The sequence below is a fragment of the Anarhichas minor genome, unplaced genomic scaffold, assembly GCF_050575085.1.
Source record: "Anarhichas minor isolate MPS153535 unplaced genomic scaffold, ASM5057508v1 ptg000049l, whole genome shotgun sequence".
Taxonomy (NCBI): domain Eukaryota; kingdom Metazoa; phylum Chordata; class Actinopteri; order Perciformes; family Anarhichadidae; genus Anarhichas; species Anarhichas minor.
In genome coordinates, this window is record NW_027466495.1 from 1,201,957 (window position 1) to 1,219,607 (window position 17,651).

At 43.0% G+C, this 17,651-nt stretch overlaps 2 protein-coding genes across 5 annotated transcripts in view; one reads left to right on the forward strand and one right to left on the reverse strand.

Moving 5' to 3' along the window:
* The window catches only part of LOC142971674 (RNA-binding protein with multiple splicing-like), a 32,152-nt gene extending 24,409 nt beyond the window's left edge, over positions 1–7,743 (forward strand). For 2 of the 4 annotated variants that reach the window (XM_076112292.1, XM_076112290.1), the window contains exons 8-9: positions 4,773–4,892; positions 5,462–7,743. The gene's annotated coding sequence lies outside the window, so the exon portion shown is untranslated. The remainder of the gene's footprint in view (positions 1–4,772; positions 4,893–5,461) is intronic. The other 2 variants (XM_076112293.1, XM_076112291.1) reach the window with 1 other exon arrangement.
* Positions 7,744–13,320: 5,577 nt separating this feature from the next.
* Positions 13,321–14,806, reverse strand: LOC142971764 (fatty acid-binding protein, intestinal-like). The gene is made up of 4 exons (XM_076112422.1): positions 14,740–14,806; positions 14,045–14,217; positions 13,803–13,910; positions 13,321–13,697 (listed from the first exon to the last, which is right to left on the reverse strand). The coding sequence occupies exons 1-4, from the start codon at positions 14,804–14,806 to the stop codon at positions 13,647–13,649; spliced, it is 399 nt and encodes a 132-aa protein (XP_075968537.1). The 3' UTR covers positions 13,321–13,646.
* Between the last annotated feature and the right edge of the window lie 2,845 nt (positions 14,807–17,651).

The following is a 17,651-nucleotide window of genomic DNA, read 5'->3' on the forward strand; positions in this document are numbered from 1 at the left end:
GGGCTGTATTTAAAATAAATTGCAGATGAATTCATTTTTACTGGAGCTGCAGACAGGAAGCAGAGCAGTTGGATTCTAATAAGTGCTTAGATAAGTACACGAGGCAACTGTAACCATGCGTGAGCAACACTGCACATGTGCCTCGCTCATCTGCCTCAGACAAACTCAACGCCGTCGTGCTCGTAGAAAAACAAACCCACAGAGCACAACAAATCCCCTGCTAGTCTGTGTATCTCTGTTGGCTGACTGGGTCTGTGTGTGTGTGTGTGTGTGTGTGTTTGCACTCGGCGCCAGTCACACTGTCACCAGTAACCTCCCTCCAACTCTTGGGACAGGAAGAAACATGTTTTCCCGACCCCTTAGGGAGTGAATGGGGAGTGGGTGGCTAGCGTGGAGGCTCACATTTATCAAGCTGTTGATTGCTGCTAGTCCTGTACTCCCCTTGTAACCCTGCATCTTTGCTGACTTATCTATTTCTAAACGCTAAACAAACTAGAATATACAAAGCCGTTTGAGTAATTTGATGTTTTGGGGGTTTTCGTCTCTGTCAGGGGGGTAAAAGGAGGAAGGGAGAGGAGGAGGGAGGGGCTTTGAGGAAATAATTACTCCTCTATCAAACCAGGAGGAAGTCATTTGGCCGGTCAGGCTGCCCCAGTGGATATTAGCCCCTCAATGAAACAACAACATCCCCACATCCGGCTCTCAGTGGAGGGTGAAGTGAAGCTGAGACATCCAGCCAGAATACTGTGATAATTAGAGGCCGCTGCAGCAGGTATACAACTAAGCAACACACTCAAATTATGTAGTGTGCAGCGCACAGGCCCGGGCAAAACACATAACAACACGCACACGATCAAAAAGGTTCAGGTCATGCAACTGTTAAAAGAAAAATCAGATTTTTATCTTTAAGTTTTTGTTTTAGTTAGTCCAGGTTTGAATATATCTGTCATTGAAGTCTCTGCTGCCATCCCAGTACCATCGAGGTGAGAATCTACCACCAAAAGACTTGAGATGCCTCAAAACCTGAACAAGTTCATCCACAACTGAAATATAGATATCATTTCCAAAACACAGACTTCTTGGCATTTGCTAACCATACGATAATGTGTGTCAATCAAGCTAACAAACCTTTGCGGTTGGTAAACAATCCGAGATTGGTCCACAATACACTTTCCATTAGCATGGTCATTTAATGTGAATTACTTTGCATGAGAGCGTGACTTAAAAGTGTGATATAATGGCGGAATCACACTGTGACATTATATCTCCAAAGTAAATATAGAGTAAAATCTAATGGTATTCATGGTTCACTGTATCTGTATGGTAACCATAAATAAAGAAGAATTGCTGGTCATTTCCGACAGTCAACTGTCAGTGTTGAGTTAGCCTTGCTGCTCCGTTTGTCCCTGATGTTTTGCAGCTTTGCAAACAAACCGCCTGTGTTTTTTTTGGCCCTTCTCGTCTGCTCAATGGCTGCAGTCGAGTTAGAAACAGAGTTACTTGATGTCTTGATGTGGGGCTGCGACGAGGGTGTTACTTTTTTGTGCAGTGCAATCCGCTATAAGCACAGCGCTTGTGAAACACTTTGAAACAATTTTTAGCTGCACGACAACAAGAATGCACTTGGAACTGAAGTTACAGGGAGAAGCTGTCTTGTGTTGCGCCCGCTGTTGTACAATCTGTCTGCTGCGAATGGGTCGTGCGCATTGAAAAAGAGGCAGCGCTTGTGAATTGTTACTCATGCCGAAAACGCGGCGGGGTGACAGCAGACCTCCACAATGGGAATTCAAAGACGCTCCCAGCTCCACAGTCCTGAGAGGCTTGTGGTCGGTCAGTGTTTGTCTCGGCATCTGACGGACTGGGACCACTCACGGTCAGAGTATGTGGCTCGCCTTAGGAAGTCGAACCGTGGGAGACATGAGTGTGTGTGTGTGTGTGTGTGTGTGTGAACAGCTGAAAGTGAGGAAGTGTTCAGGGGTCTTTAAGTCATCGCTGGTAATGAGTTGTCCTAATCACCTGCCTGTCAACGGGTTTGCCATTTTGAAAAGTTTATTTGCAGCAGTTTCCCCTTCATGCAATTTTGGAGCTGGTCGCTACACACTGTTGACTCTTTAAAAATGCATTACATTGTACGTTTTTGTTATTGTAATACCCCGGGAGGCTTAGGCTAGTCATTCATGTGAATGTTTGTGAAGCAGAATTATATCTGACATTCATGCTCCGGCACAGAGCTAGATCCAAAGACAACCTAATAGTGGACATTAATGCCTTGTGAACTGCAGGCAAAGGTAATCCTGATTTTCCATCTGACAAGACATGGTGGGGGAGTGTAGTGTGTATGTGTATCATGCATGCCTGTGTTTAAGCCTGAGAGAGACGTGTGTGTGTGCGTGTGTGTGTGTGTGTGTGTCTGGCTGCCTGCCCTGAGGAGCTTTTTGGCCAATAGCCCGACACAACCAATGGTTCCTGTACAAAGTTGGACTAACTCCCACTGGAGAGTTGAGGGCCAGCTGGGGCCCCTTCTAATAAGGAAGTGGGACTTTATTCCTTCACCCCCCTACTGACACATAACACACACACACACGCACATGAACACACACCCATAGTATAGCAACACTGTGGCCTTGTCCCTGCACTGGGTCTCAGGAGCTAGATACATGTCAGCAGCTGCATTCATCACCACCCAGCTCCAGCAGCTATTGCTGGTATGTGAGAAACACAGCCAGGGCCTAAAGGCTTTTCTCCAGATTAAAGGGGCTTCAGATGTGGCTCTTTTTCATGGCCGCGCTGCACAGGTAGAGATCTTAAAGGGGCCATACGAGTGTTAGTACGAAGTTTCAGCTAATGAATTACAAATTGAGTGCGCTTTGCATTTTCCCGGACCACTCTTGAATATGATATTTTGTAGCATAGTCAGGCAAATATGCATTTTCACAAATCCGCTTCTTTCTGAAAATCACACAAGCGCTGTATCTGTTAATGTGTTGAATTTAAACTATAGTTCAATAGTTGAAGCATTTGTTAACGGTATACCAACATCTGTAGCAGGAGTATTTCCAAATAGAAAAGATAAATACCATCCAATGGGGCTTTTCACAACCTGGCAACCAAAACATATATCCAAATATATATATTTTATTTAATAGTTAAGTGTGCTATAAGGGATTTGTAGTAAATGGGTTGAACTAGTTCCTTTAACAACGACTACAGACCGTGGAGTAAAGAACTCTCAAATGTTGGATATACAACATCTCTCTTCATCTGCAGCATGAGATCAATGATCACTGATAACGCACACAGGAACAGTTGCTACATGAAGCCTAGCTGAAAACAAAAAAAAAAGGAAACAGTGCACACATTCATAAGAAACCAAGTCACCTCCCACATTGTCAAACACTACTTGTTTACCTATCCCACATTATGCGCCTGGGCCGAGTTATTGAATGTAACACATTAAGCTCGCGAATCACTAAACCGTTCCCTAATCCGCACAGACATGTTCAATGATCAACCCAATCTTTAACCTTGGCGTCTCAGCCAGAACAAATAGGGTGGTCTGGAAGTATGCGCCGCGTTAGCTTAGCCAAGCGGCTGTATGGCGCATCGATTCCCTCATCCTTGATTGAACGCGCAACAGGGAATTAGCCAGGCCAGCCGTGCCCCTTCCAAAAAACGCACTGTTCTCTGATCGGGGGAACAGTTCCCAACCCGTCTCCCCGTCATTGCCTGCAACAGCCTGTCTCTCTGTTTCCTTCTCTTAAGGTCATGTTTCGTTTACTAATTGTTTATTGTTCCAGAGTCCCCCTCTCCCCGAACCCAAGTTACCACGGGCCTCCAAGACATGTCTATTTTTGGTGATACATCTGGGGGTGGGTGCAGGGGGGTCGGAGGGTTGACCTTTCTCTTCGGTCTGCTGGTGTTGCGGATAGTGGAGTTGTGGTGGAAAGGGATCATGGGAGATATGGTTGTTAGGCAGCAGTTCAACATAAGTATTCAAGACTATAGTCAGCTAACATCCTGTTTGTCACAGTTGGACTTTGAGCTTGAAAGAATTTGAAAAACGGTCTTTCTAAAAGGGGGGTAGTCCCCCTGGTTAGAGTGTGAGAAAAGAGTTTTATAATGTCTTCTGTGGCTGCTGAGGGGCTTTGTTGAGTCTGAGAAAATGACTTTAGAGACATCGCTTGAGTAATCCTGGCGTGGGCATAAAGACTACATCTTTACAGAAAGCCTGCATTACGAAACTGTGTGTGTGAAGTTTAAAAGGTGTGGCCGTTTACCAGACTGAGAGCATCTAATGAAAGCTCAAGTTGCATTGTGGGAAGTGTAGCAATCCAGTGTTTTTGTAGCTCGTGTTAGGGACTAAATATCATGATATTGGTTCTTCTTTGATTTATTTTTTCCCCTCTTTTGAGTCCCCCAACTGTAAGGAAGTGTAATACTAAATTGGTGGACTGACCCTTTAAAGCTACACACAGCTGTACTTTGCCATAACAGCGATGAAGAAGCTTTACATCATGAGTTCGTGTCTCGTTTGAGTGCAGCTCTTGAGCTTGAAGGATTTGGCAAAAGCTGGCGCAGGTTGCATTGTATTACCCTGTCTTTTGAAAGTATTTATCCCTTAAAATATCCTGAATATATAGTGGTCAAATGCAATAATAGAGATTTTAAACAATCCACGTTGAATCAACACAACAAGAACACTCCGCTAGAAGTCAGGATGCTGTTGCAGCTTGTTCGCTTCGGTAAAACTCCGCCTTCTTTTGTGTCCTCAGGTTCCTGATGTGTGATGGTGGCCGTGGCCGGCTGTGACGGGCGTTGCTGATCGCCTCTCGTATCCAATTAGAAAGCAGGAGGACTGACCTGACTCCAGCTCACGGAGCAGCGTACCGTCGGTGAGTTTTACAGCTCGGACTTTAATGACCGTTGATCCCAACAAGCGCGGACAAGAGGTGTAAATCTCACCTCGCCTCTCACTTCTGGCACGGTGTCTGATATGAAATTGTAGATTTGGCTGTGAAAGCCCAGGTTTATTGTTTTGGTGGGGGTGAGGGGGGATTGTATTGCACTGCCAAAGACATGTGCTGGAATACACAGCGGGCACCAAGCCATATTGACAGCGTGTCATCTTTCATCTGTGTATGTTTCAGAAAATGTTTTGAAAACAAACCCACGCAATCACAGTATTATAAATGTGTCGGGGATGAAAGCGTGTGTGGTCTTCGCTTCTGGAAGGCAAGCGCGAGACAATTCGAGGGGAAAACAAGAGACGCGTTCAGTGTGTGCGCGTCAGTGTTTGTGTGTCTACCTATGGTGCGCGTGATTTTATGGCCGTGCAGATGTGTTTGTGTCGTGCAACAGTTCCCGCACGATCCCCTGTGTTTTCATTAGTGTACAAGGTTCGTGTGCGGTGACCATGGAAACCTCACCTCGTTCCCTGTGTCTCTCTCCGTCTCTCTCTTAGGCAGCAGCGGCCTCAGGACATTCTAGACCCCAGCCTCCATCACACATCGAACCCCCCCCCTCCCCCTCCTAAGTCCTTCCAACTCTTTTTTATACTGTTACATACTCAAGATTTACCGGCAGCGCTTTGGCTACACCTCCTCTGACACCTCCATGCACCGGGCGTGCACGACAAAGGCGCACACACACACACCCTTTGTTAACCAGTCGACTGCATCGCCTGCCTAACGGTAGCAGGTCTCTTGCTGTGCATTCTGTATATGCAAGTGTAAAGGCAGCCCACCAGAGGAGTGCAAACACATTTGATGCAGTCACTGCGCAAAGGCCACACGTATAGAAGTGTGTCTAAAGCGCTGCCGGGTAATGTTATTATACGACTATAATTATTACTATTCTGTATATCATTCATATTAATGTTATTATGATTATTAAATACATGTTGAAGCATGACTTTGCAACAAAAAAAAGTGAGAAAAAAAACAATGCTGTACATTTCTAGATATTTTAAAGAAATACAAAAAAGTATTTTTGTAATCAAGACTGTTTGAAATGGTTCTGTTTGATTGGTTCATGTTGTGATAAAAGTGTGTGAGAAACTTCCACACTTTTTTTCTTTTCTTTTCGCCCTTCCTGTTTTGTGCCATTATAAAATGGTAAGTCGCCCTGCTATACCAAAGCAGTCCTGTGGGTTTGCTCTTGTCTTTTCTACATACTGTGTGGTTTTAGGGTTGCTCATGTGTGTGTGTCTTTGTGTGATGTCTTTACCTGATGAAGCAAACATATTAGTCCTTTGTCTGATGTGCTTTGGTTGCAGCCAATGTGTGGAAAAACACACCTGATCCCGCTCGTCATGTCGCAGTTCGAGGTAATCAGATGTGTTAAAAAAAAAGAGGCATTGACAGGAATGAGCCATCGCCGGTGACGGTAGAGTTACCCCATAGACTGCAAAACATGGCAAACTGAGCCCTGCTATAATAAGGAATTTGCTCCTTCATTGTGTAGCGGGAGGACAGCGGCACAGTATCCAGAAACAAAAGACCAAAGGCATTTTATTTTACACTGGAGAGCTATCTAGGCTAGTGGAATTATTCCGTTTTTGACTGCTTTGTAGTCCTCAGTCTGATTTCTTATGAAATGTGACTTTATTTTTTGCTGCAAGTCTCTTTTGGTGTCACTCCAAAGAGCCACTCTGCATCTGAAAGGATATTCACTTTAAGCAATTTGTCTCTTTTGTCTATTTTTAGGGAGCCAACGTGATTCAACTTGCTTTTGTAAATTTACATAGTGATGATTGGAGTGTGGAGAAAAAAAACTAAAAATCTTTTGTAATCGTGTGTATTCTGGGCCCGCAATAACGTCTTTTGCTGTTTGACATATCATCGAGTGATCATATTCCTGTGACATTTTGACGCCAAAATCCTCATTCATGTCGCATTCGTACGAAAACAAACGGTGACTCTTGTACTTTTTCTGATGAGGCCAAGTCACATTTCAGTGACGTGACGATCAAAAAACGGAAAAACTGCAAGAAAAACAATCTTCCCTGCAATGTTTAGCCCAGGTGTGTACAATCATATTGGAGTGGTTGAATCATATAGTCAGTGTTTGTAATGAATAATAATAATAATAATAATAATATGCACATCATGTCAACTGATTTTCTGGAGCAGTTTTTGCTTTTACAGACATTTTTTAAAGCCGTGTGGCAGCAAATTTATTAGAACAAGTATTTATAAGATGTGTGTGTGTGTGCGTGTGTGTTTTTATGGGTGTTATGTTTTTAAGGTTAGAAGATGCCCATCATATAATTCATTGTAAGTATTATTGTAAGTTTAATTGTATATTCATTTGGTAATTTTCTAGAGCTTCTTTTTGTGTTTGTATCTGATATATGAATACGGTTTTACCTGCATAATTCACTGTGAAATCCAGAGAGGAACTTTGAACGAATGGATCTTTTTGTGTTTTGCCAGCAGTACGGTACCGAAGTTCCTGGAAATTGATATGGTGATCCCTCCCTTTGTCAATGGTTTCAGTATACCATACCTGTGTGTTCTGTGCATGTTCACGGCATGTGCGTGTTCTTCTTTTCTTTTTCCTAATGCATACAGTACTGTTGATATTTATGTACTTTAGCCGCTGTGAGGAGAAACTGTATTTCAGTGAATTGCAGAGGGTTTGTTTGTTTGAAACCAAAAAAAAGAAAAAGGTGATCAAAATGAGTTTTTATGAAAATGTTAAATGAAGACATTTCAGGCCGTCTGCCATTAAAGATTGACGTCATCCCTGCAGTCGTTATTACATTATTTCATCTTTATGAATGTGATTGGGATAGTGCCTCGTGAGGTTTGTTTTAAGTTTGGGGGTTGTTTTTGTGTGTTTTTTTAAACCAAACCAAACTGACAAACAGCTCTTAAAAAAAATATCAAATGAGCTAAAAACATAAATCATTACATCATCAAATCTTTTATCAGTTACATAAATGCTCAAAGACTAAACAGAAATATCAGCATAATTATTTAACCTCCAATCCGTAGAAAGTGTGTGTGTGTGTGTGTGTGTGTGTGCGTGCCATCAGTGGACCAATTGAAAAGAGTGTGGGCTAAGTAGAAGTCGCAGTTTAATGATTTGATTTATGTCATCAACTTATTAAAGGTGAAAAAACTTTCCTCTTTTTTTCCCACCAACCGATTGATTCCTTTTGGCAGTCTTGTCTCTCCATATTCTAAGAGAATTAAAACTTCCATTTTTCACATTTTGACTGCACTTACAACTTGCCTTTTTTTACCCACAAAGAAATCCACCTGCGTAAGGCTCCTCTTCCTTTCCCTCACACTTGTCATTGGATAACACCTCCCCCACATCAAAAACATGATGTGGGATCCTATAAAGTGGTTTGTGTACCAGGGGAGCTGGAGCCCTCTCGCTGCCCTCTATAAGAATAGCCCGCCTAACCCATAAGCTGGCTACTCCTGAGACAGAGGCCACAGCCAATTTCAGTAACTGTCTTTGCGGCCTCAGCTCTCTTCTGTCTGCTCGGTCACACCGGGTGGCACGCAGCGGCTTCTCACATGACACGCGCTCCAGTCCGTGCCTGGAGGGGCTACACGCAGGGTGTCAAGAGTGGAGTAAAGTGGGGGATAAAAGCGCCTGTGTGAGCATGCGTGGGGGGGGCGAGGGGACATATAGATGAATATCTGCATCACATGCGTACGCCCCAACTGGCAACACTTTGTAATGGTGTTACTCCCTTTGACGAGTCCATTAAAGAGGTGTTTCTGTCCCGTTTCAACCGTCCTCTTCCAGCCGCGGCGTGCCCAGACTAAATGTCCTTGCTGAAATGTGTCTGTTTTTGCTTGGCACTGAACGATCGAGGCCTGTATTTTGTATTCATTTCCCTATCTACTGTGTTGCTTTGCCCACTGCGGTGAAACATTGACCACCGCTTACCGGCATAGGCACGGTGTGCTATCATACAGTGCTGCTACACACAGTGCCGTGATTCATTCAACGCTCTAGTTCCAAAACTTTTTGAAGCAGACGTCTACTTGTGACCTTTTGTCGCAATTTAATCGTACATGTTGTCAGCAGTTCAACCAATGAGAGATTTCCCCTCTTCAAATTAAAAGTCACACCGCTCAGCCTCCCTGGGGCAGTGTATTCTAAAGTGCTGCAAAGGAGGCTCCGACTGATTGTAGAACCTCAGATCCAGGAGGAGCAAAGTGGACCCCGGCCTGGCCGCGGACAGCGGACCAGCTCTTTATCCTGGCAGGGCTGTTGGGGTCATGGGGGTCATCCAGTCTTGTGTTTTGTGGACTTGGAAAAGGCTTACAGCTGTGTGAGTCCTATGGGGGGGGGGGGGGTACCGCGATCCACCTGGTCCTTTTATAGCCAAAGTGAGAGCTGTGACCTGAAACTCCTCAAAAAAGCAGAATGCGTTTTTTGGCTCACTTTCGACATGTTGAGAACCGTTGAGAAACAATCGAAATGCTCCCAACCTCGGATCTTGCACCTTGATTGTTTTACCTATAATACATCTAGATTATCTAACATTAAGACATTGTAACAGCAGCATTTTCATAGTTGCATAGGAGGAAGTGACCTCAGTGAACAGTTTGGTCATTTTTTTCTTGAACTTAAATTCATCATCGTCATACTTACCGTACTTATCATAATAATAACACTTCCGTATTCCCACGGTTGGTAAAAGTCGCTTCTGAGCATGTGCAGCGGCATAAATCCGAAATAATGCCCGCAAGTCTCAAGGCATTTGAAAAGGTTCACAGAGTGTGCAGCACTGACTAACTGGTGACTCATCTGTCTGCACAGTCATTGTCTAAACAGTGATTGGCCATAAGGGGGGGTTCTGTCTTCCTGGAAAGCTTTCCCAACCAAAAGCCCCGACACTCCCCACCGCGCTGTTGGTGTCCTTTGTGATCGTTACAGTTTTCAGATGAGCTGACGACTTGAGAGTGAGTCAGTGAATTTGATTTCACAGCAGGTGTGGGGGGGTGATGGAGTGTTTTCTCCCTCCACTGTCCTCTCTTCGCTCCCCTCGTTCTCACTCTCAGTCTTTTCTCTGTCCACCTCTCACTGTTTTTCCTCCTCCTCGCTCATCCACGGCTTCTATCTCCCTTGAGTGGGCCCCTGCTCCCTCGGTCTCACAGCAATCAAAACACTGAGGGCTAACGCTCCCGCAACTTCCCTGTTTCTCACTGATTTCATGTTGCTCCAGTCTACTCCTTGGATAAGTACATAGAGATATTGTTTTCATAATCTGAGTAGAGATCCAATAATTATGTAGTGTGTGTGTGTGTGTGTGTGTCTGCCTGTACAAATAGGGTGTGTGTCATATGATAACTTGACTGAGGATGACATCATAGAACAACCAAAGGCCCTTTCTCTCAGAACATAAAGGGTTCGACAGCGCCACCCAAAGGTTATGAAGACACATTACAGGAGTCAGCTACAGTACACGGGACACTGTTCCCATAATCAGTGCTGAGAGAAGTATTTAGATCCTTTACTTTGGTAAAAGTGGCAATACCGCAATGTACAATATACCATCACAGGTCTGCATTCAAAACACTTCAACTGCTGTTTACACTCGTGGTGTGTTTAAACTGTAGGAACCTATTTGATACATTTAATCCACTTTAAGTGTAAAATCTATGTGGAAGAAGAAGTGTTCACGTAATTTACTTCATTTAAAGTAACTATTTCTGTATGTAAAATCCTAATCTGAAACAATATAGTAACTATACATGTGAGATAAATGTACAACCCTATATAATGTAAAAAAGTGTCCTTTAGTACAATACTTGAGTAAATGTACTTAACAGTAACTACCAGTGTAATATAAATGTGGTGGAGTAAAAAGAACACTGTACATCCTGATGTTAGTAATCATCTGTATACATTAAATGTACTGTATGCATGTGGATTCTTCAAAGATGGGCTGAGTGTATATCAAAGCACATCTGGTATTAACTGTAAGACTGGACACAACTACAGTCTTGCTGAGATGGAAAGCATAAGAAGAATCAGAGACCCACCAACCCACTTCTCCTTGCACTAAAATCTGCAGGCTCACAGCATCTGAGGGGTCTCAGAGGACTCCACTCCCCCGTGGTGGATTCAGGGGTGAACCGGTGTTCAAAGCAGCCCCGCCTCTACCAGATTAGCCCAGTGCGCGGTGGGTTTATACCTCCATGAAAGACGGTGACACTCAGGCCTCAGTGGGGGGGTCGATTGATGCTAGACGTCATCTCAGGCTGTCCAGGTTTAGATGGGCCTCCGCGGGGATGACACCTTTCCTTTTTAGTAGTTATCAAATGTGCTTGGAAGATATCTTCTGGTCTATTTTAAATCCTGCAATGGCTTTCATGAATCCAGCAAAAGAAGACACACAGCAGGGCCAAATGATATTTGGTTAAAACTATTGAGGAGCACTTACCCATTTGATCAAGTATTACTCCAAACCCTAGTATCCCAAGATTTACCCCAAGCAGCAAAGGCTCTCCATCAAGCAGCACCTTTATGTATTTGTTTTCCTAAAACTACTCAACGCTAATCCAAAAGAGTTTTAAAAACATTTTAAATCACATTTACAACTTTCATTCTGTGCTGAAGTATCTAATGGGTCGACTCAAAAGTAAAAGTAGAAACACGTCGCCCTCTTGTGGTCAGAGATGCTCAATGCATATACTTTTATTTTCCTCTCGCCATTTGCAAAGAAAGAAACATGTTCTTCATCGTCATCATGTGAGGAATCCTCATGTCCCAAGCACCCAAAGACCAGCACATGACAGCACAAGACCCTGCTGCAGGCTATGTAGGAGGGACTTTAAAGCGGCGTCTGTAACGCTGAGGTAATGTTATCCTTCCCTTATTCAAGACAGCGACTATGAACTTATTATGCTCGTAAAATGTCATCACAAGACGGGATTTTTGATCTTAATCACTTGATAAAAGTTGACTTGGAGGCAACATGACCTGTAAGTTTGTAGACCTTTGGAGCAACAGTTACACTTGAATAATTCATTCATTCATTAAAGGGCCAGTGTGTAAGAGTTTGGGGGACCTATTGGCAGCAATGGTCTATAATATCCATAACTATGTTTTCATTAGTGTATAATCACCTGAACCTAAGAATCGTGCCTTCATAAGCTCAGAATGAGCCATTCATATCTACAAAGAGGGTCCTCTTCACAGAGCCCGCCATGTTGCAACAGCAATGTTTCTACTGTAGATCAGAATGAACAAATCAAACACGGGGTCTTGGGAGGGCCTTTTGGTATTTTTACATTACCTGAAGGCCATGAGAGTTCTCCGACACGCTTGAGAAACCACGGTAAACCCCGGAATTGCGTTGCTCCTGAAGAAGGCGTGCGAAGGTCCTGAAAGACACCACCGTTTTGCACTCGGTGGCCCACGTTACCTCGGTCTTGGAAAGTGGAGGGCGGGGTATTCAGTTGGTTGCAATCTGAAACTGCACCACTAGATGCCTCTAAATCCTACACACTGCCTCTTTAAAAAACTTGAAAATAACACCAAGACACAAGTGATTCATGAAAATTGTTTAATTGTTACAGACAATACAATATATAAGAACCATTAATACATTATGTCATGTTGTACTGCTTCCCATCACAAGGATGCAGTCCAGTGTGGGATTAGATGGGGTTGTTTTGATGCAGTTAAAAGCACGGTGAAGTCAAGTTTAAGTAGCTGTGGTCCATCCTTACTCCAGCTGGAACTAATCATGCTGATATTTTTGGCATTTTTTCGCCCAGATTTTGAGGTATTCATGTCTAAGATTCATGCGTCCACCCTAACACCGTAGAGGTGGAAGAATTTCCTTTGGTGTTGCTCACAGTGTTGAAAATTACATTTTTTTTAAAAAAAGGCAACAGTAGCATGCATCTCCAGAAACAAAGCACCCGTTGCCTTGGATAATCCACAAACACAAGGACGGCTTTCATTGGAACCACATTGTACCAATGAAGTAGTTCCCTCTGGAAACTGTTGGCAACTGTGCTCTGTGGATTATCATGAGCAACTGGGTCATGGCTTCTGAAAAGACAAAGCCGCGGTTGAATTTTTTTAGGGAGAAACACGAACAAAATTCCGTTCTCCTCTTTTGTAGTAGGGTGGCAATATACATCTCAGAGACAATTATATAAAAATATTGGCAGAGAAAAACCCAAACTATCTGCATGGCTAGATACCACAAGAGACTTTGGCCACTTCTGGCAGACTGGTTGCTAAGATTAAGGCACATTCCACTGGCATGGTGACGGATTTTCTCTGTTATACTCTCCTTTAGTCGTCGTCATCCCTCACACTGAATACTTCAGTTGATTATCTGATTTTGTCCACCTGCCTGCCCAGCTGCATGTAGTTAAGTAGGATATCGTTAAGTCGAACAATCATTACCTGTTTATTTTTCTAGGTTCGCTTCAAGCCATTTCGCTTTCCAGACATTTTTACATCGCTACTTACAGTGGGACGCTTCGGAAAAGCTATTCCTCCCTCAGCACTCTGGAAAATGTTACCACATTTATGAGGTGTATGACGTAGTACACGCTTGATTTAGCCATGTCTCATTGTTAGAAAAAACAACAATACAGATCTATGTTGTGTCATCTATATAAAAATAGAAAATATGAACTGAAGACACAAGGTTACTGCTTCTTGAAAATCCTCTTGGCATCCACTCCCTCATAGTTGTAACTCTGCGTGGGGTAAAAACAAAAAAAAAGAGAGGCGTGTTAGTTTATGGAAAGAAAACAAATGAGCATATTGCATATTATTGATGAAATACATCTTGATCTACTGACCTGTACGAGCTCTCCTCCCACCAGAGCCCTAGTGGTGGTCAGGACCTTGCTGTTGTCTTTCCTGGTGAATTTGCCTTTCAGCATGTCACCCTCCATCTCCCACGTACCCTGGTTAAAAATATACATAGAAGCTCTTTGGTGCTCTTCTTATGTTCTGTTACTTTTGTGTATATTTGTATTATCATTGGTAACACCTGCTGCTGTTGGTTTTATAATGTCCGAAACCACTTTAGTTCACTCACTGAGACTTCAGTGCCGTCGGCCAGGCTGTAGTCGAACGGGACGCCCAGGGTGAAGTCGATGTCTTTAGTGCGGAAGGTGCTGGACTCTTTGATGTGGAAGTTGTCCCCGGTCTGCTCGATGGTCATCTTCAGGTTGTCGTGCTCTGCCAGCTTTCGCTTCATGATATTAATACCTTAAACAGAAAATAAATATAACATGTAGCTGGATTTCTTCAATTACGGGATGAAATGAAGATTATTTATTGAAAGTAAATGGTAAAAGGTATTTTTTTTATATGGACCCACGTGTCTGAAATTTAATTTAATTTAATTTAATCGTAAATGACAATTTATCTCAGACTCAATTTGTTTTAGAAGTTTTCACTCGTCCGCTTTCCAAGTCTATTGGAGTGTGTCCAAGTCCAAAGAAAGATCTTTATTTAGCTACTGCTATTATTATGGGTAGCACCATAAACACCTCACGCTTGTCAACACCTCACTGCTCGGTGTAATACTCACACAGCGATGTCAAACTACATGGAAACACACGACACGGTGACATGCATTGCTCTCATGAATTAGATCAGAAGGCCGGACTCAGCAGAAAAATGGAGCTGAAGTACAGCATGACTTCGGTGACCCATTCAGGCTCTCTCTCTCACACACACACACACACACACACACACACACACACACACACACACACACACACTCACCCATTTGCTCCATGAACTTGTCATAGTTGTCGCTGCGGTCGACCTTCCAGGTTCCGTTGAACGTCATGGCTGCAGGCTCGCTGTGGGTTGAAGGCAGCTGGTGATGAAGCACAGGCGGACCGTGGGATTGCGAATGCCCGTTGGCCTCCCTTTATATACACCCCTCCCTTCTCCCTACCAGACCCCCCCCCCCCCGAGCTGGCATGGAAGATGCTTTTCTTTATCTCACAGATTATCTGTCTGCTGATGTGACCTTTTACAGACTGTGTCAAACGCAGGGCGATTGCCGCACGACCTCGAGGATATACTGATAAATAACTTCTCTCAGTTAGTCTGGCGCAGTTAAACACTGTGGCACTGTTCTGCAGGAGAGGTGGGGGGGGGGGATTGAGTGGGCTGCTTTAACGGCTGCCCTTGGCAGTGACCCAACTGAGCCCCTTTCTGTGCCTCCATCTTTTCTCTGTGGCCCTGTTTGTGCCTGGCATGAAAATGAGTCCTAAAGGACTTTCTATTTGACACTGACAACTTGAGCTGGCCTGCTTACAATGAGCAGTGGCCCAGTATTTAAAAATAAGACTGGAAACTCTACATTTGTCCAGAATAGACAGTTGGACCATATAAGTCCAAGTGTTTGCAAATTTGGAACACCATAAACATCAATCATACCACCATAAATCTGTGAACTTCAAGTCTGCATTCACTTTTGTAAGTTCAAGCACAAATTGATTTTAAAAGTTTGTCTCATATTGACAAACCCATCCCAAAGGAAGGTCTGCCTATGTTTTTCTGAGGCTTTCAACTGTATCACATGGTCTTCATCAGTGGGAAGAAGTTGCTCAGTAGTGGAACGGTAGACATTTCAACTGCGCTTATTGTTTGGATTTTCACATTGTACAGGAATTGATGGAAACCAATGGATGCCTGGAATGTCAGAGAATACAGTCAAACTTCTCAAATTGAGAAATGAGAAAAGGCGTGTTAAATAACAACACTGGCACTGCTCTTTAAAGCAACGAAGTAGTTGTCATTCAGCTTGTGTCCTTGGACAATGGGGCACTATCGCTGCATTCTTGAGAGGAAAAGCTGTGTACTCGGAGCTGGACTGCTGGACATGGACACTGAGAGAATACTGAATACATTGTTCACACCTCAAGTCCTCACAGTCATCTCAAGACTCCACTTTAATATACCAGCATTAGCAGAGGGGCAGTTGAATGACACAGAGAAATCAAATATGTTTTAGAAAGAGAACATCCATCCATCCATCCATACATCCATACATCCATACATCCATACAAAGATCCGCAGATAAATGAGTGCAGTTTGTCTCACATAGCGTGATGGATGTTGTTTAGAAAAGATGGTTGGAGGATTAATCTATGGGGGGGGGGGGGGGGGGGGGACACAATGTCCGTGCTCAATTTGTCTGATTAATAAGCTTTCAATGTTCAGTAACACGTAGGCATTGAAATAATAGCTTTGAGGTTTGGGGTGTCACTGGGTAAAGAGTGAAATAGTCTAGTTAGGTTGTCCTTAAGAGTCTACTTTAAATATGACTATGTCATACTATTACAATTGCATAACATAAATGATGCGTTTTGCAATGTATCTCAGACTGTAAATGTTGTTAAAAAGTAGTGATAGAGTCTGATTACTGCTGAGTCTCCCAACCCATAATCCTTTCTTATTGCTGTCAATAAAGACAGTTTGTACTTTGACTCTTCATTGCGTTCCCGTGACACAATTTGTACTATGGACTGTCGCTGTGATGCCAGTTCAACCTGACGACCATAATTTGATGAGAACGGATGCAATTATTGTTTTATATATATTATCAACAGAAAAACACACGCACACCCTGCCTGCCCATCCCCAACCACCTTCATGTTGTTAGTGATGTTACAAGTGCAGCCTGTAGAGATTTCTCTCTGTGTCTCTGGGGGCTGATGTTACACTTTCATGTCATACACTGATGTGGCTCTATATAATCTCACTAATGACTCTATTGTTAATATAATTACTTGAATGATAATTTTACACAATGGTGCGCCCCAGTGGTCTCAATTAATCTTATTAACGTCCGCACCACATCTGGCACTATTAGGGTTACATGTCTACATTCACAACCACCCCGTGGAAAACATCAAAGTCCTGTAATCTAATCATGCAGATTCTTCTTTTTATTTACAGTAATTGATATTTCATTTTTTTTTTTAAAAAGCTCCGCTGCAGGCAGTGGCGGAAAAAGTACTTTAGTAGATGCACTTAGTTACTTAACACCACTGCCTACTTGTGGTGAGATGCCACATATTCGTACTGGTTCACTGATGACTGATGATTTAGATAACTGAAGTAGGGCTGAAACAATTGGTATACAACTTGATAAATTGGTAAAATCTTTGTTTAGTTGATCAGCAGAACACTAATTTGATAATAAATTAACAATTGAAAGCCTGTGAAAACTTTTTATCTGTTCAGAGTTGAACATTCAGATTGTGTGTGCTTTCAATCCCACAGCTGTTATTAGATTATGATTCAAATGATGCAACAATCATACAGGTGCACAGAAAGACATCACCTTTTTTTCCCCCAGCTAAGCCCCGCCCACCTTTAAACCAGTGAGAAAAGTAAGGCCATACCCACCAATACAGAAATCCATCGTGAGAAATAACCAAAATAGTTTGGTTGAATATTTAGTGTTCATGAAGGACTCGCTCGTTGTAAGGAACTGATTAAGAAACCTTTAAGTCATTCTTCAAGCAAAAGCACAACACATTTGATGGTTTGAGCTTCATATCACTGAAAACTGAATATATTTTAGGTCTTTTGTAGACAAAACAATTAAACATACTGTAGTCTAAATGTAACATATTAGCCATGATGTTCAGAATTAACAGGATTTCTGGAAATAC

What these genes read in the sequence shown, in the direction of transcription:
- LOC142971764 (XM_076112422.1), bottom strand. Translation starts at nt 14,806, where the DNA reads ATGACGTTCAACGGAACCTGGAAGGTCGACCGCAGCGACAACTATGAC. An exon ending in CCGACGGCACTGAAGTCTCA is followed by an intron (nt 13,911 to 14,044) that starts GTGAGTGAACTA and finishes ATTTTTAACCAG; the next exon opens with GGTACGTGGGAGATGGAGGG. An exon ending in TGGGAGGAGAGCTCGTACAG is followed by an intron (nt 13,698 to 13,802) that starts GTCAGTAGATCA and finishes TACCCCACGCAG; the next exon opens with AGTTACAACTATGAGGGAGT.